This window comes from Vipera ursinii (assembly GCF_947247035.1).
Source record: "Vipera ursinii genome assembly, chromosome: 3".
NCBI lineage: Eukaryota > Metazoa > Chordata > Lepidosauria > Squamata > Viperidae > Vipera > Vipera ursinii.
Genome location: NC_139516.1, coordinates 185,110,762 through 185,138,520, shown reverse-complemented (window position 1 = coordinate 185,138,520; position 27,759 = coordinate 185,110,762). Strand labels below are relative to the sequence as shown.

At 38.3% G+C, this 27,759-nt stretch overlaps 1 protein-coding gene across 1 annotated transcript in view; it reads right to left on the bottom strand.

Annotated features, from left to right (window-relative positions):
• CNBD1 (cyclic nucleotide binding domain containing 1) overlaps window positions 1-27,759 on the bottom strand; it is a gene marked incomplete at its 3' end in the record, with an annotated part of 133,334 nt that overhangs the window by 31,317 nt on the left and 74,258 nt on the right. The window contains exons 7-8 of the mRNA XM_083360330.1: window positions 14,616-14,725; window positions 12,703-12,853 (exon numbers count right to left, since the gene is read on the bottom strand). Of these exons, the coding sequence (XP_083216456.1) occupies window positions 12,703-12,853; window positions 14,616-14,725 (261 nt within the window). The remainder of the gene's footprint in view (window positions 1-12,702; window positions 12,854-14,615; window positions 14,726-27,759) is intronic.

The window sequence follows — 27,759 nt, the reverse complement described above, 5'->3', positions numbered from 1 at the left end:
GTGAACCTGCCCATCACCAACATGAAAACACCTCGATAGCACGGATAACACTGCATTACATTCACGGTGTATCCGAAGCCATGGCGCGCATATTGGCCTCCTACAAGGTCGGTGTTGCCCACAGACCTGATCAGATCTTGCGGGCTCGTATCATGTGCCCTAAAGATTCACTCCCCAATGAAGAGAAGTCCTCAGCCATATACAGTATGGCATGTGAAAAATGCCGTTGTAATTATATTGGGGAGACTGCAAAATGACTGAGGACCAGGGTACATGAACACAAGCTCACCATCAAAAGACAAGAACAACAATCACAAGTGGGGTACACATGGCCACACACAATCACACCTTCAATCTGGTGGGGGCTGAGGAGATTGCCTGTGATAACACCAAGGGTGGATGATTATTCAAGGATTATTCTGATCATTCCTCGATCAATCGGCATATTTTTTTTATTTTTTATTTTTATAATTCCATTTATATCCCGCCCTTCTCCGAAGACTCAGGGCAGCTTACACCCCTGTATATCCAGCACTCAGAGGTTGGGAAGAGGAGCAGTGCACATGACATCAATACAGACAACGCGAGCACTCTCAGAGCGCTCTGTCAAACCAAGATCAGAACTGCATAGTTACATAATCACCCCGCCATCATGGAATGCAAAAAAGAGGAAGAACAACCACTTAGAGCCTGCGGCATGAAAACATGGGCAATGACAAGAGTAATGACTACAGCTAATAGGACTGACAGTAATCCTCTCCCAACAGCAGACACTCAGAGAAAGTCACACCCCCATAGGAACGAATGCGAAGCAACTCGAAAGAATACAGCCGGTTGAAACGAACAGAGCGGTGACATGCTCTATGAGTAGAGCACAGAAACGCCAATGATATAAATACAGTCTCCCCACTCCGATGATTTCATCCTGACGATGTTGGTAGTTAGCCAACAAAAGCTTGATTTTTAATAAAAACTGTTTTAGTTGTCTACCTTATCCCAGTGTTCGGATTTCTTCCTCTGATATATATAAAAAGGTAAAGGTAAAGGTTCCCCCACACATGCGTGCTAGTCGTTTCCGACTCTAGGGGCCGGTGCTCATCTCCTTTTCAAAGGTGAAGAGCCAGCGCTTGTCCGAGGACGTCTCCATGGTCAGGTGGCCGGCATGACTAAATGCCAAAGGTGCACGGAACGCCGTTACCTTCCCACCGTAGTGGTCCCTATTTTTCTACTTGCATATTTACATGCTTTCAAATTGCTAGGTTGGCAGAAGCTGGGACGAGTAACAGGCGCTCACTCTGCTACGCGGCACTCGGGATTCGACTTGCCAAACTGCCGACCTTCATATATATATATATATATATATATATATATATATATATATATATATATATATATATATATATATATATATATATATATATATATATATTAAAGTTGGAGGTCAACTAGTCCAACCCCCTGCTCAGGCAGGAAACTTTATACCATTTCTGGACTGGCTGTCCAGTCTCTTCTTAAAAACCTCCAGTGTTGGAGCATTCACCACCTCTGGAGGCAGGTTGTTCCACTGGTTAATTGTTCTAACTGTCAGGAAGTTTCTCCTTAGTTCTAGGTTGTTTCTCTCCTTGACTAGTTTCCATCCATTGCTTTTCATCCTGCTTTCAGGTGCTTTGGAGAATAGCTTGACTCCCTCTTCTTTGTGGTAGCCCCTGAGGTATTGGAACACTGCTATCATGTCACCCCTCACCCTTCTCTTCATTAAACTACACATATCCAATTCCAGCAACCGTTCCCTATATGTTTTAGCCTCCAGCCCCCTAATCATCTTTGTTGCTCTTCTCTGTACCCTTTCTAGAGTCTCGACATCTTTTTTACATCGTGGTGACCAAAACTGGATGCAGTATTCCAGGTGTGGCCTTACCAAAGCATTGTAAAGTGGTATTAGTACTTCACTTGATCTTGATTCTATCCCTCTGTTAATGTATGTATGTATGTATGCATGTATGTATGTATATGTATATGTATATGTATATGTATATGTATAGCTTATATTATTTGGACACAACTATTTTAATAGTCCTGCATTTGAAAGACAAATAGTATTTTTTTCAATTAATGTTATTTATATCATGTGTTCTTTTTTCTGATTTCATCATAGAAATGATGCAATCAAAATATAAAGTAAATTGTTAAATATGCAGGACAAGGGCAGGACAAGAAACAATGGATGGAAAGTGATCAAGGAGAGAAGCAACCTGGAATTAAGGAGAAACTTCCTAACAGTGAGGACAATTAACCAGTGGAACAGCTTGCCTTCGGATGTGGTGGGTGCTTCATCACTCAAGGTCTTTAAAAAGAGACTGGACAGTAGATATGTTGCCATGTTGAGTATATGTACACCATTATTGGCCCAAGACATTATACTGTCTGAAATGAATCCCCTTTCCATTCCACATACAAACAGCTATAGTTAGACATTTCTTCAACACTGACCAAGAAAATCTTATATTTCATTTGGAACCAACAAGTGAGTTACAGGATAGTGATGAGTGAATAGTACATAACTTTATTCTTCAGCATAATGTTGTAACCCATAACCTACCATCTAATTCTTAGAATTTGCAGCAAATGGAGTGATGCAAAAATGTAATGCTTCAAGACTGGGTTCTACCAGAGAGGCTTTTCCCATAAAGTGTGAGTAAAATCTAATAGGTTCTGGAATTCTTTGCTGTATCACATAGAACTCTTGGGCAAAAAGCAACCAAATGCTCTGATTTTGGGCTGTTTCCCTTCCTTGTAGTTGCTGTACAATTCTTCTAATCATTACTAAGTTTAACTTGCTCAACTAGATGTCTGAATCCTGTTCTTTTTTCTTGTATGTATAATCAGTGGTGAGATTCAAATATGTGAACAACTGGTTCTCTGTGTGGATGCCGTTTCTGGAAGTCCATTCTGGGGGGGAAAGAATTAGCTACTGGTTTGAGCGAACTGGTGCGAACTGGCTGAATCCCACCACTGTGTATTTTTCCTTGCATATAAATAGCACTGCCAGACTCTGACAATACAGGCTGCCATCATTACTGTATGTTGTGTCTCTTGCATTTGTTAAATGATGTCCATTGGTAGCAAATCCACCCTGCTCTTAGAATAGCCACCAGCTTTGAGGAACAGAATTCAAAAGAGCATGAAAAAGAGAAGGAAATAATACAGTATAATATGTTTGTTAGCAGCATAGGGCCCGCAGATCAATATTCTGCCATATTTCTTTTTTCAATTCCAGACAAAACTCCTTCTCTCAAAGTCCTGTTTTCAGGAGGTATTTAATAAACTAAATAAGTCTTTACTGACCATTGACAACTGTGCTATATGGCAAGACCAAAAATATCTCTTTGTTAAAATTTGGCTTCAAAAATCAGTGCCCACAAGCTGGAAAATAAAAAAGGAAAAGAGCTAAGAGTTTTCATAGTTTGCCTTAGCTATTTATTATTTTCATCTAATTAAGTGTTTGTATCTATGCAATATAGAAACAGAACATCTAAATAAACTGTTATGCCTGCATAAAAATCTTTGATATTTCATTTTCACCATTTCCTCCTAATTTGGCTTCCTTCATCAACCTCAGTTTGCTGCACTAGCAACTACAAATCAATGTACTGATGCTATGGCAACAGCATTGAAAGCAAAATTACTTCTTAAATGAGCAATTACTTAAAACCTTGCTTTATCCATGTTCATCTGCTATAAATGTGCTGAGATTTTTGGTATATTTTTGTTAACTGCTTATAAAAAAACAGCTATTTGTGTTTACATTAGTTTGGTTTGGTTTGGTTTGGTTTGGTTTGGTTTGGTTTGGTTTGGTTTGGTTTGGTTTGGTTAGAGTTAGGGTTAGGGTCAGGGTCAGGGTCAGGGTCAGGGTTAGGGTTAGGGTTAGAGTTAGGGTTAGGGTTAGGGTTAGGGTTAGGGTTAGGGTTAGGGTCAGGGTCAGGGTCAGGGTCAGGGTCAGGGTCAGGGTTAGGGTTAGGGTCAGGGTCAGGGTCAGGGTCAGGGTCAGGGTCAGGGTTAGGGTTAGGGTTAGGGTTAGGGTTAGGGTCAGGGTCAGGGTTAGGGTTAGGTTAGGTCTAATGAACAGTGTTTCTATAAACACTTCTAAATTTAATGGAAACTGAAACAGCCTATAATAAAACATACTGAAGGTGCAATCCTTCATATAATGGAAGTTTTCCAGGTATTTTTTTTCTTAAAAAATGGAATTAAAAATACTAGGATTTGGAATAAAAATTCATAATCATGTTTCTGTAATATTGTGATTCACATAATAATGCTATAAATTGCTCTATTACATCATATACTGTACACATAGGTGGGACATCGGTTGAATAAAATATAAAGAAATAAACTGCTAACTGTAATATGTACAGTTAAATGGAAAATATATACAGTATGTATTCTAGAAAACACAGTTTTGTGTTAGATAGCTTGGTATTTATTTTTTTTACAGTAAGAACATTTTATTTCCTAGGGAATAGCTATTTAGGAGTTTTGTCTTTTTCTAAAATCATTTCTACTATCTAAAAAAACAAGGAGCTTTATTGTGAAAAAGCCATCTGAGTACATATATTATTTCACAGTTGTTCTTTAAAATAAATCTATCTGCCAGCTTCATCCATCATACAGAACCATAGTTATGTCATTTCCCATTTATATAGACAACTTTTAAAATAAGTTTTTTTCTGATTTCCCCTCTTCATTTAAATTTATTTCCTGTAACAACAGCAGTTACTCAACTTTTCAGTTGCTAAAACAGTTTTGAAGGTTTCATTTTTTTAGGAGTCAATGTGCAGGTCAGCAGCAAAATATGTACTTGATAACTAAGAAAAATAACATCACTGTAACATTTTTATCCCCTTCATGGATTACTGCCTTGTTGTGGCGAAGGGGCTTGCATAATTCAATGAAGCTATGAGCTATGCCGTGCAGGGCCACCCAAGACAGAAAGGTCATAGCAGAGAGTTCTGACAAAACGTGATCCACTGGAGAAGGAAATGGCAACCCACTCCAGTATCTTTGCCATGAAAACCCTATGGACAGTACCAAAAGGCAAAACGATATGACGCTGGAAGATGAGCCCCTCAGGTCAGAAGGCATCCAATATGCTACTGGGGAAGAGCAGAGGGCTAGTACTAGTAGTGCCAGAAAGAATGAAGCAACTGGGCCAAAGCCGAAAGGATGCTCAGCTATGGATGTATCTGGTGGTGAAAGGAAAGTCCGATGCTGTAAACATTTTTGCTCCATAGGAACCTGGAATGTAAGATCCATGAATCAAGGAAAGCTGGACGTGGTCAAACAAGAGATGACAAGACTGAACATCGACATCTTAGGTATCAGCGAACTAAAATGGACAGGAATGGGTGAATTTAATTCAGATGAGCATCAGGTATACTACTGGGCAAGAATCCCTCAGAAGAAATGGAGTAGCCTTCATAGTCAATAAAACAGTAGGAAAAGCAATACTGAGATACAATCCCCAAAATGACAGAATGATCTCAGTTTGAATCCAATGCAAATCATTCAATATCTCAGTAGTCCAAGTCTATGCCCCAACCACCAGTGCTGAAGAGGATGAAATTGACCAGTTCTATGAAGCCCTACAGCACCTTATAGAACTAACACCAAAAATGATGTCCTTATCATCATGGGGGATTGGAATGCTAAAGTAGGAAGCCAAAAGACAACTGGAATAACAACCAGAAGTTTGGCCTTGGAGTACAAAATGAAGCAGGGCACAGTCTGATAGAATTTTGTCAAGAGAATATGATGGTCATAGCAAACACTCTTTTCCAACAACCCAAGAGACGGCTCTACACATGGACATCACCAGACGGTCAACACAGAAATCAGATTGACTATATGCTCTGCAGCCAAAGATGGAGAAGCTCTATACAGTCAGTAAAAACAAGACCAGGAGCTGACTGTGGCTCAGACCATGAGCTTCTCGTTGCAAAGTTTAGGCTTAAACTGAAGAAAGTAGGGAAAAGCACTAGGCCACTCAGGTATGAATTAAATCATATCTCTGTTGAGTATACAGTAGAGGTAACAAATAGATTTAAGGAATTAGATCTGATAGACAGAGTTCCTGAAGAACTATGGACAGAGGGTCACAACATTGTACAAGAGGTAGCAACTAAAACCATCCCAAAGAAAAAGAAATGCAAGAAAGCAAAATGGCTGTCTGAGGAAGCTTTGCAAATAGCTGAGGAAAGGAGGGAAGCAAAAGGCAAGGGAGAAAAAGAAAGATACGCCCAATTGAATGCAGAATTCCAGAGAATAGCTAGAAGAGATAAGAATGCCTTCTTAAATGAACAGTGCAAAGAAATAGAAGAAAACAATAGAATAGGGAGGACAGAGATCTCTTCAAGAAAATTGGAGAGATGAAGGGAATGTTTCATGCAAAAATGGGCATGATAAAGGACCAAAATGGCAGGGACGTAACAGAGGCTTAAGAGATTAAGAAGAGGTGGCAAAATTACACAGAAGAACTATACAAGAATGATCTCAACATCCCTGATAACCACGACAAAGTGGTCACTGACCTCGAGCCAGACATACTAGAATGTGAAGTGAAGTGGGCCTTAGAAAAACTGAGCAACAACAAAGCTAGTGGATGTGACAGTATTCAAGCTGAGCTATTCAAAATCTTAAAAGACAATGCAGTGAAAGGGCTACACTCAATTTGCCATCAAATTTGGAAAACTCAACAGTGGCCACAGGATTGGAAAAGATCAGTTTACATTCCAATTCCAAAGAAAGGAAGTGGCAAAGAATGTTCAAACTATCGCACCATTGCACTCATTTCACATGCTAGTAAAGTCATGCTTTAAACCCTACAAGCTAGACTCCAGCACTATGTGGATCGAGAATTACCAGAAGTACAGGCAGGATTTTGAAGAGGCAGAGGAACTAGAGATCAAATTGTCAACATACGCTGGATCATGGACAAAGCTAGAGAGTTACAGAAAAACATCTACTTCTGCTTCATTGACTATGCTAAAGCCTTTTGATTGTGTGGATCACAACAAACTGTGGCAAGTTCTTAAAGAGATGGGAGTACCAGACCATCTTATTTTTCTCTTGAGAAACCTATATGTGGGTCAAGAAGCAACAGTAATAACTGGACACGGAACCACTGATTGGTTCAAAATTGGGAAAGGAGTCCGGCAAGGCTGTATACTGTCACCCTGCCTATTTAATTTATATGCAGAGCACATCATGAGAAAGGCAGGGCTAGATGAATCAAAAGTTGGAATTAAGATTGTCGGGAGAAATATCAACAACCTAAGATATGCAGATGATACCACTCTAATGGCAGAAAGTGAAGAAGAACTAAAGAGCCTCTTGTTGCGGGTGAAGAAGACAAGTGCAAATGTTGGCTTGAAACTTAATGTTAAGAAAACCAAGATCATGGCATCCGACCCTCTCAGTTCCTGGCAAATAGATGGGGAAGAAATGGAGGTAGTGACAGATTTTATTTTCCTGGGCTCCAAGATCACTGCAAATGGGGACTGTAGCCAAGAAATTAAAGGATGCTTGCTCCTGGGGAGGAAAGCAATGGCAAATCTTAGACAGCACACTAAAAAGCAGAGACATCACCCTGTCAACAAAAGTGCGTATAGTCAAGGCTATGGTCTTCCCAGTTGCAATGTATGGAAGTGAAAGTTGGACCATAAGACAGGCTGAGCGCCAAAGAATTAAGGCCTTTGAACTATGGTGCTGGAGAAGACTCCTGCGAGTCCCTTGGACTGCAAGGCGATCAAACCGGTCAGTCCTAGAGGAGATCAACCCTGACTGCTCTTTAGAAGGCCAGATCCTGAAGTTGAAACTCAAATACTTTGGCCATCTAATGAGAAGGAAGGACTCACTGGAGAAGAGCCTAATGCTGAGAAACATTGAGGGTAATAGAAGAAGGGGACGACAGAGAATGAGGTGGCTGGATGGAGTCACTGAAGCAGTAGGTGTGAGCTTAAATGGACTCCAGAAGATAGTAGAGGACAGGAAGGCCTGGAGGAACATTGTCCATAGGGTCGCGATGGGTCAGACACGACTTCGCAGCTAACAACAACATTTTTATTCAATGATGTTTCTTCAGTGAGGCTTGGATTAATCACTGTCACTCAACCAATAGTCAAATTCTTATGTATGGTGATTTATACAAGAGAATTCCATGGAAACCCTTGTTGAGCTTAAATTGATTTGAATCTTACCATCTGCATCCTAGCCACCCTTTTTTCATGTTTTAAAAATATACCTGTGTGACATCAAGGATAAAGAAAAGTAGAATAAGAGGATCACTGCTTGGAAAGATAATCTTTGAGGTGCTTTATTTCTTTTTTTACAGATGGGCAAGAAAGCAAAACTACACTGAGAAGATCTCTGCCAATGTAAGGTCCAAAGCAAAGTGTTCTTCTAACATCAAAGAAAAGTTTCTTCTCCATTGAGGACTTTCTTTCCTGCTAAACATACCTCTGTCAGTAAGCAGAAATGCATGACACTTTCAAATGGGCATTCCTGAATAGTGTATATTGATACAGCAGAAATGGGGAAATAGACCATTTCCAGGAGAAATTGCACTGAGAAACACATTACTGAGGAGACCTAAAGCTATTTCTTGGCATCATCTAATCATACATGTGTTTCTCAAGTCATCCTCCATCTGAGTCCTGTGGAGTTTTGATGTTTCCACCAAAGTCTTTTACATTATTATTTTTCCACTATTTGTTGGAAAAGAAATTGAAATGGAATTTCCATGCAGGAAAAAGAACGATTGCACCATCTAAATGAAATGATGCACAGAAAATCCCAATTTCAGAAGAGTATGCTCCTTTCTTCCTTTCCAGGAATAATTGACAATATTTACTTTGAATTTTACATATTTTAAGAAATATAATAAAAGTTAGACTAATTTTATTAATTTCTCCTTTGTGAATTATCTCATAGATTTATAAGTAAGGCAACCACATTAGACTTAGAAGAATGGTAGATACAGATCTATCCTTAATAACAATGAAATAGTTTTAAAGTGTTGGGGTTTCTACACAGGTCTTTCCAGCATTTTTCTGGAAATTTGAAGGATTTTGAAGTGAATGTTTCAGTATTCTTGAAGAAAGGGAGACAAAGTTAACATCTGCTATTTGCATTCAAAGAAGAGTTGGCTTGGCTTGGTTTTGTGTTGCTTTGAACTTGGGCTTTCATATATTCCTCCATGTTTGAGAAACTCATGTTAGCTGCCGTCATGGAAGAGTTCAGAGATTTATCAACACAGCTATACCTAAAGAGCAACCTTGGAACTAAATCTGCTTACAACAATAGTTTAAGAAAATAGCTGAAGAAAACAGCTTCCAATTCAATCAGTAAATGGAACTAAAAGGAGAATGTAATCATCTGCACTCAATTTTATCCAAGAACCCCAAGATTAACAAGCAACTCAAATGATATAAAATGTTATTATTGTAAGGCTCAAAACACCTCTGATTACAAGCATTATAAAACAACTACTTAAAACCAACTTCATTTCTAGCTTTAATGGCCTTATGAGTTGCATTTTTGAATGCAGAACATGCATGGATTTAGAATGCATGGCAAAGGTAGGCTGTCTAATCTTTTGGCTATGCCCTGGAGACCTGATATAAGTGGCAGTTCAAAAAAAAAAACTGTTGACAATAAAAAAGACATATTCCACCATTGCTCTACTACTACCATTGCTTAGTAGTAGAGTTGTTGTTGTTGTTAGTTGCAAAGTCGTGTCCGACATCACGACCCCATGGACAACATTCTTCCAGGAGGTCCTTTTTGTACTGTCCATGGGGTTTTCATGGGAAAGATACTGGAGTGGGTTCCCATTTCCTTCTCCAGTGGATCACGTTTTGTCAGAACTCTCTGCTATGACCTGTCCATCTTGGGTGGCCCTGCATGGCATAGCTCATAGCTTCATTGAATTACACAAGCCCCTTTGCCATGACAAGGCAGTAATCCATGAAGGGAAATAGTAGAGTATGTATGTATTAATTGTGGTTTAGTTTTCCAATATTTCCAATAAGTAGGCTCTAATCAGTATTACAGCTATAGAAATTCAGGGAGTTGAAGTCTATACATCAGACATGTCATACACAAGGCCTGGGGGCCAGAACTGACCCGCAAAGTGGTTTCATGCAGCCCACAAAGCCATCCTGGAAACAGTGAGGGAACGGCCCCCACTGCCTTGGCCCTGGCCCAGAGACCCTCCTTCTGCCAGAGACCCTCAGATCTGTCCCACTCCTGCCCAGGCCCCCATAGGCACCCTTGATGCGAACGATGTAGCGCTGGCCATGCCCACCCAGTAGGCCATATGCACTCTAGCCACGCCCACCCAGTAGGCCACGCCTACCCTGGCCATACCCACCTGGCCCCTTGAGGGCAACCGCAATGCTGATGCGGCCCTCAATGAAATTGAGTTTGACACCCCTGCTATACATCTTAAAGTTGCCAAGTTTGAGAAACATTTATTTAAATTAATGGTCAAAACTTCTCCTGTTCCTTCTTCAAGAAGTGGGTGCATTGAAATAATAAGATAAAATCTTATCCTTTTCTTTGAAGGCATTTATATTCATATATTAAAACACAATCCCAAGAATTATTTCAATAATCTCATTATTGTTTATGATCCCTAACTTCAATGGACAAAAACATTTGAGAAAAATTATATTAACATGCAATGAGAAGGTAATTGTTTATTCTGTCCCAAACATCTTAGGGTCTCAAAAAGTCACTTCGTACATTCATGCTTGTTTGGAGAATGACTGCCAAATCAAGTATGAGAAAATTGTCTACCAAGGGTAATTTCATCTAACTGAATGCTGTTAACAGCTCTCTACTTACTATAAGCATTGATACCAGACATTTAATAATGCTGCACCTTGTCCATTATATTGGGAAAAGGCCAAATAATATTGAGCTCAGATCAGTAAAAGATGGTAGGACAATAGTTGCTGCAATGAGGAAAAGGATGTAACATTGTACATCTGCAATGTCATCATCATTAATAATAATAATAAACCTTTATTGTCAAAGTACAACATGTGTACATTGAGATTAGCTGAGCCTCCCCCTGTGCTCTCCCCCCCCAACACACAGTGACAACAAACCCTCCATCCCACCACACTATGTGAACCAACTACACCACACACCGGCCTCCCAAGTGATAAACAGTGCTACTATTGGCAGCATGTTGAATGGAATATTACTTTACTTTGATGTAACTCTAGGGATGACCTCAAGGGTCAAATAATCCTAATTCAAACTTGGATCTCCCACATGGACAATATGTACTCTACCAATGACTCTATTTCTGTCTTCACTACTGAAACTATATCAGAGAAAGATCAGGTTCAGGTATAAAATGAAGTGTACAATAATATACATTATTATAATGTAACAAGATTAAACAAGTTCAAGAGAAAAAGAAATGTTTTCTACAAACATAGTGGTTCATGCAAACAAAAAGTATATCTGTTGGGAATAAGACATTATTCGGGCCTAGTAAATGATTGAGACGAGACGCCTAACACAGAGAATCACACACAAAATGCTTCCTTTCAAATCATCTTTTTTCCAGACATATGGAGCTGTCTTGAAAGCTGCTCCCAAATGCTTCTGCATGTGTGAGCAAACATATCCACTTCATTAAAATACCTGTGCTTACACAGCAATGGAAAGATAATCATGATAAGTTTACAAAACAGCTATGCACAGCTGAAAAAAGATACTGATGGCTCCAAATAGAAGTGTTTTGTATCCATGCCCACATGTTGCAAAAACAATTTCTGAAGTTCTTGCAAAACCCATGTTATGATTTTATTTCATCGGAAAATTTTCCAGCATAGTAGGTGGTGGAACGGAGTGATAGGTGCTCCTCATATGGTGTTTTATATGACTTACAATTAATCTTAACAAGTATTTCAGCACCAGACCATGGGACCATTTTGAAGTAATATTTAAAAACATTGAAGAGTACTTGTCTCCTTTAAGTTGTAATATGGTGTTCTCCAACTTTCAATTAGAATAGTTTTACACAGGAAATCTTCACCTAAATGTTTATTTAATGTTAAAAAACATCTGAGCCTTAGAATTTCTATCAACATACAGCCATCTTAACAGAACAATTTGCCAAAGGTGGTTTTTTAATTGTAGTAAAGCAAAGAGATGAGCCCTCCTATAACTACACACAGAGAATATGCTTTTTTACCATGCCTAGATATTAGTGCACTGTCAAATTTGTATAGCTGTAAAACACTCCCATTTCAGGATGCCACTCCCTGCAAATAACAACATACATTCAAACAGACTGTAAGCATCTAAAAAATATTGCAGAAGAAAAGGAAATGCATCTAGGAAAAAGATGTGTTTGTCAGGAAGACATTTTGTCAGGCCAGTTTCCATCATATCTAATTTCTCTTTATCTGCCTCATAATTTGATAGTGGTGTTCATATCATCTATATCATATTTCAATTCTAGGAAACCATTTGATAGGACTTGGTAAAATGTGGCAAAATTAGGGATGCATTGTAGTTTTTTTAGGTCAACCAAACTTCTATGGGGAAGGGAAGGGGTGGAGAGGGGATGGGTGGGTGGGTGGGCAAAGGAATGGGAAGGGAAAGGAAAAGGATGATATTTACCAAGCACATCTGTAGCATTAATAACTCCCAGTTCAACAGGAGTTGCTGCTTTCAGTGTACACGTAGATGGTGTTTGAAGAAGAACACTCGTTTCTCCAAAGGATTGGTTTTGATGTAACTGGCCAATGAAAACTTGTCTCATTTGCTTAACCTGTTTAAAAATATAAACCCAAGTAATTTTTTGTTGGTTCATGTCTAAGAATGGAAAGGATTTGGAAGATGGTTAGGGATCATTTACAAAATATGCATGTAAACTGCAGACACAATCCACCATTACAATGTTCAGGTTAATGGTATTTTACATGTACCTCAATAAAATCCAAGTTACATTCAAAATATGAAAGGTTGTGATATATGCCTGTGTGTAGACATCCAATTTTGATTTATGTGCAAGCCTAAAAATCAACAGAATAATAGAGCTGGAATGGACCTTAGAGGTCTTCTGGTCAAACTCCCTGCTCAATCAAGAAATCCTATAACATTTTAGGCAGATGATTGTCCAATCTCTTTTTAACTTGCAGTGTTAGAACACTACAACTTCTCAAGGCAGTTGTTCCATTGACTAATTGTGCTCACTCTCAGGAAATTTCTCCTCAAATCCTCTCCTTGATTAGTTTCCATCCATTGCTTCTGTCCTGCCTTCAGGTATTTTAGAGAATAGGTTGACCTCCTCTTCTTTCTGGTAGCCCCTTAGATATTGAAACACTGCTATCATGTCATCCCCAGTCCTTCTTTTCATTAGACATACCCAATTCTTGCAACCATTCTTCATATGTTTTAGTCTCCAGTTCCCTCATCATCTTTGTTGCTCTACTCTGCACTCTTTCTAGAGTCTTGACATCATTTTTGGTTGTGGTGACCAAACTGGATGCAATATTCCAAGTGTTGTTTTACCAAGGCATTATAAAGTGATACTAAGACTTGATGAGATCTTGATTTTATCCCTGTATTAATGCAACCTAGGACTGCATTGGCTTTTTTGGCAGCTGCCAAAATTTGAAATGATATCAGAATGGAAAAATGAGCAAGGAGAATTAAAGACTTCTATCTTGTTCATTTTTATCCATACAGTTACAGACCACTCAGTACTCTCTTCATATTGAAGAATTCAAGCCTTTTCTCCTTGGCACATATAAATATACCAGAGATTGAACGAAACTATTGCTGAGAATTGGAAAACTGTATGCAGCTCCCTTTTCTCTGCCCTTGATTAAGTACCCTAATTCCAAAATACCGGAAGGCAAGGTCTGGGTTGAATAGGATTTTTGAGAGATGCACAATTTATTTTATAGATAATGATAAACCAAGCTGATTATATTGTGCTTAGTAAGGTAAAGCTTGAGCTCCATATGTTTAGCACAGTCTAATGTTCACATAATCACCAAACAGTAATCCAAAAATCCATTAGATAGATAAAGCTCAAAGAACATATTAAAATATTTATCATATGGTCACCAGGCAACAACTGGTAGTACAATTCTTATTTTCTCATCGGAATAATAATATTATATATCTGGGCTTTATTTTGTGAAAAGTAACATCACGACTGCATTAGCACTTTGATCCTGAATATTTTTCATCAGAGGCAGTGAAATGTAGTTTCATGCTTTTAAGCAGTATTCTAAAAATGTTTTTTCACAATGCTAAATGTCCATGTGTGAGAGATTTGTATAACTCAGAGCTATAGTGAATTTGGTTTATACAAATTACTACTTGAGCAACGTGTTATTTATTTCTTCTTTAAGATTTTCATTTTTAAATATGTAACACCTATACTGTTCAATTCATAATTTCACAATACCATCACATTTTCTTATTCATAAAAAAGGTCCCTACTGAAAAGCTTATTCATAAATTCCTTATTCAAATCTGGTCAAAAGAAGAATTTCCTAGATGAAAATATTTTTCCTTACCATTTTCCCCAAAGATCGCTTTACAAGAGCTGGAATTATTCGGTAAGCATTGCAGTGTCCAGTCTTAATGAATCCTATATATTTGCTTATTTCTCCTTCTTTCATAAACACTGCAACAACAATAATAACAATAAATGACTTCTCTGTATGCATCTCTCTCTCTCCCCCCCCCCGTGTGTGTGTTTGTGTGTGTCTGTGTGTGTGTGTCTGTGTGTGTGTGTGGTGAGGTTTGCCACCCCATAATTTGAAACAAGTGAATGGAACAGATAGAATGTATTACCGGTATGTTTCCAATCTAATGATAACATGTACATATTGAATGATGTGAATACTTCCAAAGTGAAATAAGGATGAAGTGTATAAAACTGCCCCTAGTCCTTAGACGATTGTAATTTCCTCCATTTCTGTACTATTGATAGGAACATACTGCAAATTCTTCAGTATGTCTGGAATGCATTCTATATACAATTACTTAGCATACACGTTTGGTATTTAGTGTTGGATATATATTTCCCATTTATGAAATTGATGGTTTAGTGGTACAGAACAGAGGAGAGAATCACTCAGGTCTGTCCATGCAAAATAGCCAGATTTTTATTTCCTGTGGTTCTAGAAAGTTCTGTGCCTTTTCATACAGATAAATATAGTCACTGTATATAATTAATGTAATATAGGTAATGTAAATTCTTGCCTGTTCCTCATGTATCTCTCTCCCTGCTATTGCTTTTTATTCTGTTTTGCCAGTTAAATGTTGTTTCTTATCGTTTGATTATATTTAATAACAACTAATGTTCCATCACAGGGGCAGAACATTTGGGAAAGACTGAAATATTATTTTCTCCTCTGAACCAAGCTGATTTGGTAGTACCAAGAGTAGGCCTTAAATTCTCCAGAATAAATATTCTGGAAGGAAAAGTGGTTTCTGGTTTCAGGGCCAGGCCAAAATCAAAACACTCCACTTAGTCCTTTGCTCTTTGTATAACCTTGACTAAATCAAGTAGGAGGAAAGGATTGCTTTTTGACATAAAAATGATTTAATGAAATTATTGTGTGAAAAATCATACATTTCCTATAATGAAAACAGATAGACAAGCACTATACTGTTCATTACAGAGGTCTACGTGGAAACTAAGGGGAAGAAGCCATAGAACATTAGATAGACTGAACAGCTGTGAAGAACACAGGCTCCTTGGAACAGGAGTAGTGTAAAGTCATTGCAGATTTTTATCTGACGTACACATACAAGAGCAAAGCTCTGATTTTTCTATACCAGCTGGATTACTCAGCTTGAGTTGGCACCTAACATTTTTCCATGGCTGGAAAAAAATAGCAGTAATAAATGCAAATGCTTTCCAAATGTAATGTTGCTGTTTTATGCTCCTTTGTGACTGTTCATTGATGCAAAATGGCTAAGAACTAAAACTCCCTCATTATTTAACCCGGATTTATTGGCAACTGACAATAAAACACTGACAGTACTGTAAATGCTAAGGTGACATTGAGGCTCAAATATATATATATATATATATATATATATATATATATATATATATATATATATATATATATATATATATATATATATATATATGTGTGTGTGTGTGTGTGTGTGTGTGTGTAAGAAATAACTTCATACGGGGATTCTATATTGAAATAATACCATGACTTTCATATAATAGTATAATGCACACAAATGTTGATGCTAATCTTTAGTAATAAACATTTTGAGGAACACATTCTTCCCATCTGATAATTATGCAAAGAACAGTATGTTATTGAGTTTAACCAAAATCATATTTTTTCAGCTGTTATTTATTCTCTTTTATGTTGAAGTAGAATTGGAAAGGGGAATGGGGACTGCAAAAGATGTATCTTTCATTTGACAACAAAAGAGTTATCTGATGATGTCACTAGTTCCAGTATGCTGTGTATGTGTGTGTGTGTGTGTGTGTGTGTGTGTGTGTGTATATATATATACATATACATACATACATACATACATACACACACACACACACAAACACACACACACACACACACACACACACACACACACATATATATATATATATATATATATATATATATATATATATATATACAGTCATGGCCAAAATTGTTGGCACCCCAGAAATTTTTCCAGAAAATCAAGTATTTCTCACAGAAAAGTATTGCAGGAACACATGTTTTGCTATACACAGGTTTATTCCCTTTGTGTGTATTGGAACACAACAAAAAAGGGAGGAAAAAAAGCAAATTGGACATAATGTCAAACAAAACTCCAAAAATGGGCCGGACAAAATTATTGGCACCCTTAACTTAATATTTGGTTGCACACCCTTTGGAAAAAATAACTGAAATCAGTTGCTTCCTATAACCATCAATAAGCTTCTTACGCCTCTCACCCGGAATTTTGGACCACTCTTCCTTTGCAAACTGCTCCAGGTCTCTCTTATTGGAAGGGCGCCTTTTCCCAACAGCAATTTTAAGTTCTCTCCACAGGTGTTCAATGGGATTCAGATCTGGACTCATTGCTGGCCACTTCAGAACTCTCCAGCGCTTTCTTGCCATCCATTTCTGGGTGCTTTTTGATGTATGTTTGGGGTCATTGTCCTGCTGGAAGACCCAAGATCTCGGATGCAAACCCAGCTTTCTGGCACTGGGCTCTACAGTGCGACCCAAAATCCTTTGGTAATCCTCAGATTTCATGATGCCTTGCACACATTCAAGGCACCCAGTGCCAAAGGCAGCAAAACAACCCCAAAACATCATTGAACCTCCACCATATTTCACTGTAGGTACTGTGTTCTTTTCTTCGTATACCTCATTTCATTTTCGGTAAACAGTAGAATGATGTGCTTTACCAAAAAGCTCTATCTTGGTCTCATCTGTCCACAAGACATTTTCCCAGAAGGATTTTGGCTTACTCGAGTACATTTTGGCAAACTGTAATCTTGCTTTTTTATGTCTCTGTGTCAGCAGTGGGGTCCTCCTGGGTCTCCTGCCATAGCGTTTCATTTCATTTAAATGTCGACGGATAGTTCACGCTGACACTGATGCTCCCTGAGCCTGCAGGACAGCTTGTATTCCTTCAGAAATTGTTTGGGGCTGCTTATCCACCATCCAGACTATCCTGCGTTGCAACCTTTCATCAATTTTTCTTTTCTGTCCACGACCAGGGAGATTCGCTACAGTGCAATGGGTTGCAAACTTCTTGATAATGTTGTGCACTGTGGACAAAGGCAAATCTAGATCTCTGGAGATGGACTTGTAACCTTGAGATTGGTGATATTTGTCCACAGTTTTGGTTCTCAAATGCTCAGACAGTTCTCTTCTCCTCTGTCTGTTGTCCATGCTTAGTGTGGCACACACAGACACACAATGCAAAGACTAAGTGAACTTCTCTCCTTTTTATCTGCTTTCAGGTGTGATTTTTATATTGTCCACACCTGTTACTTGTGCCAGGTGAGTTTCAAGGAGCATCACATGCTTGAAACAATCTTGTTTACCCACAATTTTGAAAGGGTGCCAATAATTTTGTCCGGCCCATTTTTGGAGTTTTGTTTGACATTATGTCCAATTTGCTTTTTTTCCTCCCTTTTTTGTTGTGTTCCAATACACACAAAGGGAATAAACCTGTGTATAGCAAAACATGTGTTCCTGCAATACTTTTCTGTGAGAAATACTTGATTTTCTGAAAAAATTTCTGGGGTGCCAACAATTTTGGCCATGACTATATATATATATATATATATATATATATATATATATATATATATATATATATGTGTGTGTGTGTGTGTGTGTGTGTGTGTGTGTGTGTGTGTGTGTGTGTGTGTGTGTTTTCTGAGGTTTTCGCGGGTGTTCGTATGTGCATCTTTGGTTATTCGAGTTTTTCCCCGCGTAGAACTAAAGGTGTAGGGGCGACGTTTCGACGGAATCCCATCCGTCATCATCAGGCTGGTGGCTTCTGCTTCCTTCTTCTGGGAGAAGCATGTGGCTGTTTGTTCCTCTTTTTTAAACTGCCAGAGGGGGTGTGTTCTGTGGGTGGTGTGCTCTGATTGGATGGGGGAGTAAGTGTGTTCTGATTGGGTGGGAGTGTGTTTTGAATGGTGGGTGTGTTCTGTACAGCTACAACATCAGCCACTTTAAACCCCTCCAAACCACACAATAAGCAAACTGACACCCACTATAAAAACATGGCACCACCACAAACACGAAGCCGAACAAAAGCAGCACAACTCACCAGCTCAGGTCTAAGGCTGGCAGCTGAGACCAGCCCATCCACTCAAAACACACCCCCACCCAATCAGAACACACCCACCATTCAAAACACACTCCCACCCAATCAGAACACACTTACTCCCCCATCCAATCAGAGCACACCACCCACAGAACACACCCCCTCTGGCAGTTTAAAAAAGAGGAACAAACAGCCACATGCTTCTCCCAGAAGAAGGAAGCAGAAGCCACCAGCCTGATGATGACGGATGGGATTCCGTCGAAACGTCGTCCCTACACCTTTAGTTCTACACGGGGAAAAACCCGAATAACCAAAGATGCATGCATATATATATATATATATATATATATATATATATATATATATATGTATATATATATATATGTTTAAGTATTTGTCAAGGTTTTTTGAATGGACCTTGCTGATTAACTCTTTCATTCCTGTTTTGGCCCGGCTCAGGGCTTATCCACAGGAACTAGTCAACTTATGACAGCTCATTATTTGTGCAAATTATTCAAATTACTAATAAAGAATTTGGGAGGCTAAGATGATCATTTCGAACTATTTATGTTCTCATCAGTTAGTCATACCCTTTATCTGAGATTCGAACCCGGGCTGATTATATATATCAGGCAATGTTTTAACCTCCTGAGCCACGGGTTCCTTCTCTCTTATATTAGCTGGAAGGCAAGGCAAATGTATGTTTAAGTATTTGTCAAGGTTTTTTGAATGGACCTTGCTGATTAACTCTTTCATTCCTGTTTTGGCCCGGCTCAGGGCTTATCCACAGGAACTAGTCAACTTATGACAGCTCATTATTTGTGCAAATTATTCAAATTGCTAATAAAGAATTTGGGAGGCTAAGATGATCATTTCGAACTATTTATGTTCTCATCAGTTAGTCATACCCTTTATCTGAGATTATATATATATATATATAATTGAAGGTATCAGGGCAACATTTCGACAAAATCTCATCCGTCATCCTCAGATTGGTGAGTTCGGCTTCGTTCTTCTGGGAGAAGTGTGTGATAGTGGCTGTTTTTTCTTCTTTTTTAAACTGCCAGGGGGGGTATTCTGTGGGTGGAGGCTTGGCTGTGTTCTGATGGGGTGGAGGTGTGCTCTGATTGGGTGGGGGCTTAGCTGTGTTCTGATTGGGTGGGGATGTGTTTTGAGTGGATGGGCTGGTCTCAGCTGCCAGCCTTAGATCTGAACTGGTGGGTTGTGCTGCTTTTGTTCAGCTCCATATTTGTGGTGGTGCCATGTTTTTATAGTGGGTGTCAGTTTGCCTATTGTGTGGTTTGGAGGGGTTTAAAGTGGCTAATGTTGCAGCTGTAGTTAGGTTTCTGTTTTGTGGTTGTGTGTCGTTATTGTTGTGGGTTCAGATTTGCTTTTTGAATGGTTGTGTGGTGGTGATGTCATGTGATGTTATCATGAGTTTGGGTCTGGTATCATTCTTGGTGGTTGGGACTCGTCTGTCAATCAAGGCAGGTTTCCAAATGGCTAGTAGGCGAGAGGTATCATCTTGTTTGTTCATGCTGTGGGGGCGTTTTTCTATCTCGATGGCTTCTCTGATTATTCTGTTGTTAAAATGTTCAATTTTGGCGATAGTTCTGGTTTTTATAAATCAATTTTGTGTCCAGTGGCTTTAAAGTGTTGGAACCAGGATGAAGTTTGTTCTCCCTTTCTGAGTGAGTTCCTGTGCTCTTCGATGCATGCACTTATTCTTCTGTTGGTCTGTCCAATGTATGTGGTGGGGCCGGTGGTGCATGGGATTTCGTATACTCCTTGGTTTTCTAACCCAATTATGTCTTTGGGGTTTCTTAGGATGGTGGATATTTTTCTGTCTGTGCAGAATGCTGTTTTGATGTTGTGTTTGTGGACGATCTTGCTGATTCTGTCTGTGATCCCTTTTAAGTATGGGAGGAGGGCTTTGCCATTTTCTTGTTCTCTGTCTTGGATTTTTGTGAGTGTCTCTCTTCGGATTAAGTTGGTAATCATGTTTCTTTGGAATCTGTTGGCTGTTAGTACATTAGTGAGAGTGTGTAGTTCGGTTTTTAGCTGTTGTTTGTCAGCTAGGTGTTTTGTTCTGGAGATGAGTGTCTTGGCTACAGAGTTGATCTGTGCTGGGTGGTGGTGTGAGAGTGCATTCAGGTAGCAGTTTGTGTGTGTTTTTTATGGTAGATAGTGTGTCCTAGGGAGCCGTTGGATTTCTTGTAGACTAAGACACCAAGGAAGGGAAGTTGAAGATGAAGAAGCAAGGAAGATATGTGTTAAATGTTTGTTAAGCATTCAGCTGCTTCTCAGCTAACAGAGAGAGAGAGAGAGAGAGAGAGAGAGAGAGAGAGAGAGAGAGAGAGAGAGCCTGTGGCCTAGGGTTTTAAACAACTGATAAGACGCAGTCGGCTCAGGTTCAAATCTCAGAAGGGTATGGCTGACTGATGAGAACAAATAAGTTTGAAATGATCACATCGGTCTCCCTTTATTCTTTGTTAGCAAGCCAAAAAATTAGCACACACACACAGACACACACAGACACACACAGACACACACACACACACACACACACACACACACATATATATATGTGTGTGTGTGTGTGTGTGTGTGTGTGTGATATGTTAACTCTTAGATTACCTTGCTAGGCCCCAAACATGGGGCAAATCTTTATTTCCTGTTTTCAGCCTTATCTCAAAGGCCATCGAACAGGCTGTAGTCACACCGGACAGTTCATATATTTGTGTAAATTACTAACAAAGAATATCAGCCTCCCTAAATTCTTTGTTAGTAATTTACACACACACACACACACACACACACACACACACATATATATATAAAACCGATCTTAATAACAAAAATCCAGAAACGTGTAAAAATGAAGTTGAGTTATTCCATATTCTTCATCATTACTTTGAGAAAATACTCAAAGTGGTTCCTACCATCTAAGTATTACATGATTTGAAAAAATGTCTCTTTGTTCAGATAGGCTATAAAACAGAAGATAAGGAACATTGACATAATGGACCTAACACAGTCCAGCAGGACATGCCCTTGGGTCTACTAATGTCTCCCTGAAGTCATTATACAAGGATCCAAGCTTTCTGTGCTATCAACAAGAAATATGTCAATACACTGTTTCTTTGAGGCCTTCTTTTTCTTTATTCTTGATGTTCTTTAGGAATGATACATGTTAAAGAAAACCAGCACTAGTGAATCTATGATTAAAGAACCTTTGCAAAGAGCACACCTTCAACAATTAACAATCCAGCATTTTATCAAATTACTTTTTCCAAATTCCAATTCACTTAAATGAAACCAATATCTAAGGGAAGTCACTTAAGCCAGGTGATCTTGAGGTGGTTCCTGCTGAGAAGTCAGTGCAAAGTACAGTAATTTATTTATCATGTTGATTACCCAGAAAATCTAGCTATCAGACAGCTTGTAAAGGCTTGGACTGTCAGTTCCCAATTTTTAATTTAGGTACAGCATTTAATTTAAAAAAATCTAGGCTAGATACCAGTAATCAACAGGATAAATCAATTACTGTGCTCTTGGATTGGGTCTAAGATATTGATATGTCACACAAAAAACATGGACAGTATGCTACAAGAGCTAAGAGAATGACATATTCAGCCTACAAAATAATATGGATAAATGATATATGTATAATGGATGTTAGCATAAACTTTTTTTCCTTTAAGGATAATGTATTGTATGGTTGTGAAATCTGGACCACTGGGAGATGGGAATAGATGCATCCAAATTATGCATTTGGAAATGATTTCTAGAGTATTGTAGACATCAAGAAGAACCAGTCAACCAATACTGAACTAAATATAGACTGATTGCTTCCCTAAGGGAATGATTAGCAAACAGAAACTTGGGACATATGATGTCTTGAGGTGAAGGACTAAAAAAACAACTATGCTTGGCAGGGTTGAAAAAAAAGAAGAGAAAGTAACTTGGAAGAAATCAAGTACTCTTCTCCTTGGAAACTCTACTGGTTATCATAGAGATACAAAGTTGTCCACACCTATCAGGTGAGATAGAACATTTAAGTAACTAAATCCTGTTTGTTTGTTTGTTTGTTTGTTTGTTTGTTTGTTTGTTTCAGCATAGTGATGTTTATATAATATGATTAAAGATTACTCTCTTAGATAGCTTAGTACATTGAAAATAGGGATTGTATAATAGAAGTTTCAATTTTGAACTGAGTACTTTATAGTAAGATCTCCATTGTATTGCTACTTAATATACACATAAACAGAACAAATTTAATAATAATTAAAACATCATTTTTAACTTATTTGGTAAGAAACTAAATCCTGAAAGATTTTTTAAAAAGAAACTCAAAGACAACAAAAGTATGTCAGTGATACAGTTGATGTATTTTTCATATCATATAATACAATGCAAATTTGGGGAAGTAGCCAAATTAGCTTCCAGGACTGAATTGTAGAATGTTTCCTATAAGTATATAAGCTTGCTTGAACTGAAGGAAGAGGCCTTGCTAAGGAAGTATTTGAAGAACCATTGTGATTTGCAAATCATAATTTGTGCCTTAACATGTCTTTAAAGTCATCCAGGCAATTATGGTTTATTTAATAAACTCTGGGTGTAGATCACTGTAGATCCGGAGCACTGCATATATTGGATTCAAGACAATATAGCCTTTAAAAAGTGAAGGGAAGTCTTCTTTACTAAACAATTTACAATGTATTAAAGAGTAAGCCCCATTTAATTAGGGTTTATTTCACAGCAAACAGACTCCATAGTAAAGATAAGACAGATCATCCTGGAGAAGTTAATCTACTGTATATACACTAAGACTCAACTCCAACTTGATGGCACAAAATCAGTAAATTAAAATTTCAGCTGGAGAAGGCATCTGTATTTTCCCCAAAAATGCCTGCTACAGTTGCAGTCCAATTAAAATATTATTTTATTATATAATAGAAAATCAAATCCTGTGTCCTGCAGTATTATATACGATAGCTTAGATTGGAATTATTCACCAATTTTAGATACTGCATATAATTGAATGCTCAAACTTTTCTATATCCTGAAGATATGAGAAGTTTCAGTGATACCAAATTATATTCAGAAAAATTGATTTGTAATGTGTATCCCTTCAAAAGCGCTGGACCAAGACATGGGATTTGTGAATCACTTAATTTTACTTAAGTGATGAGTAAGGCTTCTCCTGACCCTGTGCACAAGAGTGAATTTCAGTACTTTCAAACCACAGGTTCATACATAAATATGAGAAGCATCAAAGTCAAGTCAACAGGTAGACGAATGTCCTTTCTGAATGCTAAAGAAAAGGAGACAGAATTTGCATTTCATAGAATTAAGAATTCCAGCTGCTTCAAAGTGTAGAATTCATGGTTATTATAGCTTATCATGAAAATAAGAGACAGGAGTAAAATTGTTTAAATGTCTTTTTACATGTAAAAGCCTATGGGGAGCAAATATGAGTGTTGTAACATTTCGCTATCAACTGAAGGAATATGTAATCAGTCTGCATGCCCGAACATATCAAGGGTAAAGTCCCTGCCACCAAGATTCACTTTCTTTTTATTATATCAATATAAAAGGATTTTAGTTGTAGCAAAAAAAGAGAGTAGTTTGGCTGTGTTTAAATTTAGTGTTTCACCTCAAAGTATATACTTGGAAAACTGTACATTATAAAGTTCATGTGATGAAAACACAACTGAGCAGTACTGTAATATGGTTAAGGCTAAGAACCAAGGGAGTGTTCCTACTATTGCCTTCTCCCAGTGTCAAGGTATGCTGGGGTCATACATGATGATGATTGATTGATTGATTGATGATGGTGGTGGTGGTGGTGGTGATTATGATGATCTCTGTCGATTTCTTTGAATGCAAGAAGCTATAGAAGACCTAAGTTATTTGGTGGCCACTAGGAGGCTGTGGCTAGGATGCTGAGCTTGTCGATCAGAAGGTCGGCAGTTTGGCGGGTCGAATCCCAAGTGCCGCATAACAGAGTGAGCACCTGTTACTCGTCCCAGCTTCTGCCAACCTAGCAGTTCGAAAGCACGTAAAAATACAAGTAGAAAAATAGGGACCACTACGGTGGGAAGGTAACAGCATTCCGTGCGCCTTTGGCATCTAGTCATGCCGGCCACATGACCACGGAGACATCCTTGGACAAGCGCTGGCTCTTCGGCTTTGAAACAGAGATGAGCACTGGCCCCTAGAGTCGGAAACGACTAGCACGCATGTGTGGGGAAACCTTTACCTTTTACCTAGGAGGCAGCATGATCAAAACTGACTTTGGCTATTGCCCTTCAATAAGCTTACAGGAGCCCATTCAGATATAATACAAAGATGCTTTTGTGATTATCAGGTTATTAATGTAGCTCAGGAGTATTTGTATAATAGGAATTCTGATAATGTAGAAGATTCTCACAGAGAAAAAGGTGGGGACTAGGCTCACAAGTCATTTGTTTGTTTATTTACTAACCAAATTATATGGCTACCTATTTCTGGAAGGTGAACAACAATCAGATAAGACAACAAATAAAAACAAAAATATAAAATGTATAATCCATATTAAGAAACATCACAAAAGCTAGAAATGCAAACTTTAGGCAAGAGAGGATAAAAATGGCCATCTCATCAACGGAGCCATCTGTACAAGTCTCCGTTTGCCTGAGAGGCCCAGGGAGGCTGAGAACATAGGCAAGTTTAGCAAAAAGAATGGAGCCAATCTAAATTTTGGAGGAGGAATATTCCATAAGGCAAGCACCATGGCAAGAAAGATACATCTCGTAGGAAACCCCACCCCCAATTAAAGTCCCTAACCTTTAGTAGCTGCATTATATCTACTTTGCAAGATCTGATGGTATGATTTGCTTTGTCAAGATTTCCTAAATCTTAGCTTCAGGTGCATGTCTTCATACAACCTGACTGACTGACTGACTGATTGATTGATCGATTAATTGATTGATTGATTATGTGCCATCATTGTCAATTCTTAGAAAACATATAGATTTTCTGCATGACAATCTGTTCCTAAAAGCAGTCTTAAAGAAAATACTGAAGATTTTCATGGTGAAAAGTACCAAGTTTAATTGTGTACCAAAAGAACATATAATGCAGAGAAATGCATCAATGAGCAAATACATTTTGTTTTAAAAAATCTACAGCATTTTACAGATATTCAAAGCTGAGTTTTTACAGTTCAGACTTGATGAGTCAGATATTCAACAATCAGTTTAATAAATTACATTTTCCAGAAGCTTCTCTCGATGTTATTTGAATTGTCTTTATAGACATTTTGAAATTAAAATAAAAAAACTACTGAGAAATTTATTTAAATACAATTTTACATTCAGTCTACTGTATATGCCATATTATTGTAAACAGTATTTCTTGTAAGGCAGTTAAGTCAATAAATAAAACAAAAAAAATCACTGAGCCTTGTCTTAATGAAAATATTATATTTTGAGGAGAGGCACATGAAAACTATTTCCAAAGAAAATTATTCATTTTCTTTATGAAATATGTTGCAAATATTGTTACTGTGCTCTATATCACAATATATTCTGCTCACTATGTTTGGGAAATTTTCATTGCAATCATTAATGAAATACAGTGGCGTTAGCAATATAAAGAGCACAAAAATTAATATTTACAAAAATAATAGCTATTTTTTCTAACCAAAACATCATACTACATTCTGAGATACCACAATAAACTGAAATGAAATGCAATCCTCACTTCAGCCTCCACACAAAAGTAACTCACTAGACTTTTGAAAACTTTTCAAAATAATTTATGGTAACAACAGTGATCAGCATATACTATTTGTCTCAATTTTAAATAAGCTGGCTCATTTTTTGGTGGGGAAATCTTCACACGTCTACTTATTTTGCAGGAATTAAATTAACACAGCAAATCATTCCGGGGTGATATAATGGTTTGAGATGCTACATCAGTCATTGTGAGCCTTGGGTTTTCTTCCTAATTTCCTAATTTCATATCAGCTTATCCTGGCGAAAGTTATCATCATCAAAGCCCAATATGGCTCCAGGCTTTATTTTCCAAGGGACTACCATTTTCAGCATTAATTGTAACCAGAATAAATAGAGTCAATTCCCTTCAAGTTCCATGCTTTTATGACTACCATATGATACTGTTCATCTTCCCAGGTAAGGCTACATTAATGGAATCTTGTAAGTCTGAGGGTAGAAATCTCCCACCATCAGTTTTAACTTTCTGATCCATTATGACAGGTCCTTTCTATATTTCTTTTTCCAACAGTTAAGCTATTGGAGGCTTCCTCTTCTCTTCTCTGATTGTTTTCTAGATAGCATCTCTTCCCATTGTCCTTCAAGGTCATTTTCACATACATTACACACAGTGCTTTGGAAGTAGGCTTTGTCAGTAGTAATCCCCAGAGTTTGGAATTCCCACCCTATGGAGATTTGATCAATTTCTCTTCTTCTGGGCTTTAGGAAAGACTCACTTCTTTCATTGAAGGAGGAGGGGATGCTTCAAATGGGAGTAAAAAAGTCCCATTAAGAGAATGAGGCGGCTGAGGTTTGGAGAGCTGCTGCCTTCGTCTGCGTTTCTTTCAGGGCCAAAAGAAACACGGATGAAGGCAGCAGCTCTCCAAACGGGGTGGTGGAGGCTTGGAGAACTGCTGCCTTCATCCACGTTTCTTTCAGGGCCGAAAATAATGTGGACAAAGGCAGCAGCTCTCCAAACCTCCGCCGCCCCATTCCCATTGAGAGAATGGGGCGGTGGAGGTTTGGAGGCCCTGGGGGGAGGGGCAGGGCATCGGGTGGCTCCAGCAGTGCCCAGGCTGAAGGCGGCGCCATGACCCAGTGCCCATCACCAGGGAGACCCGCCGCCACCACTGCTCAGGTG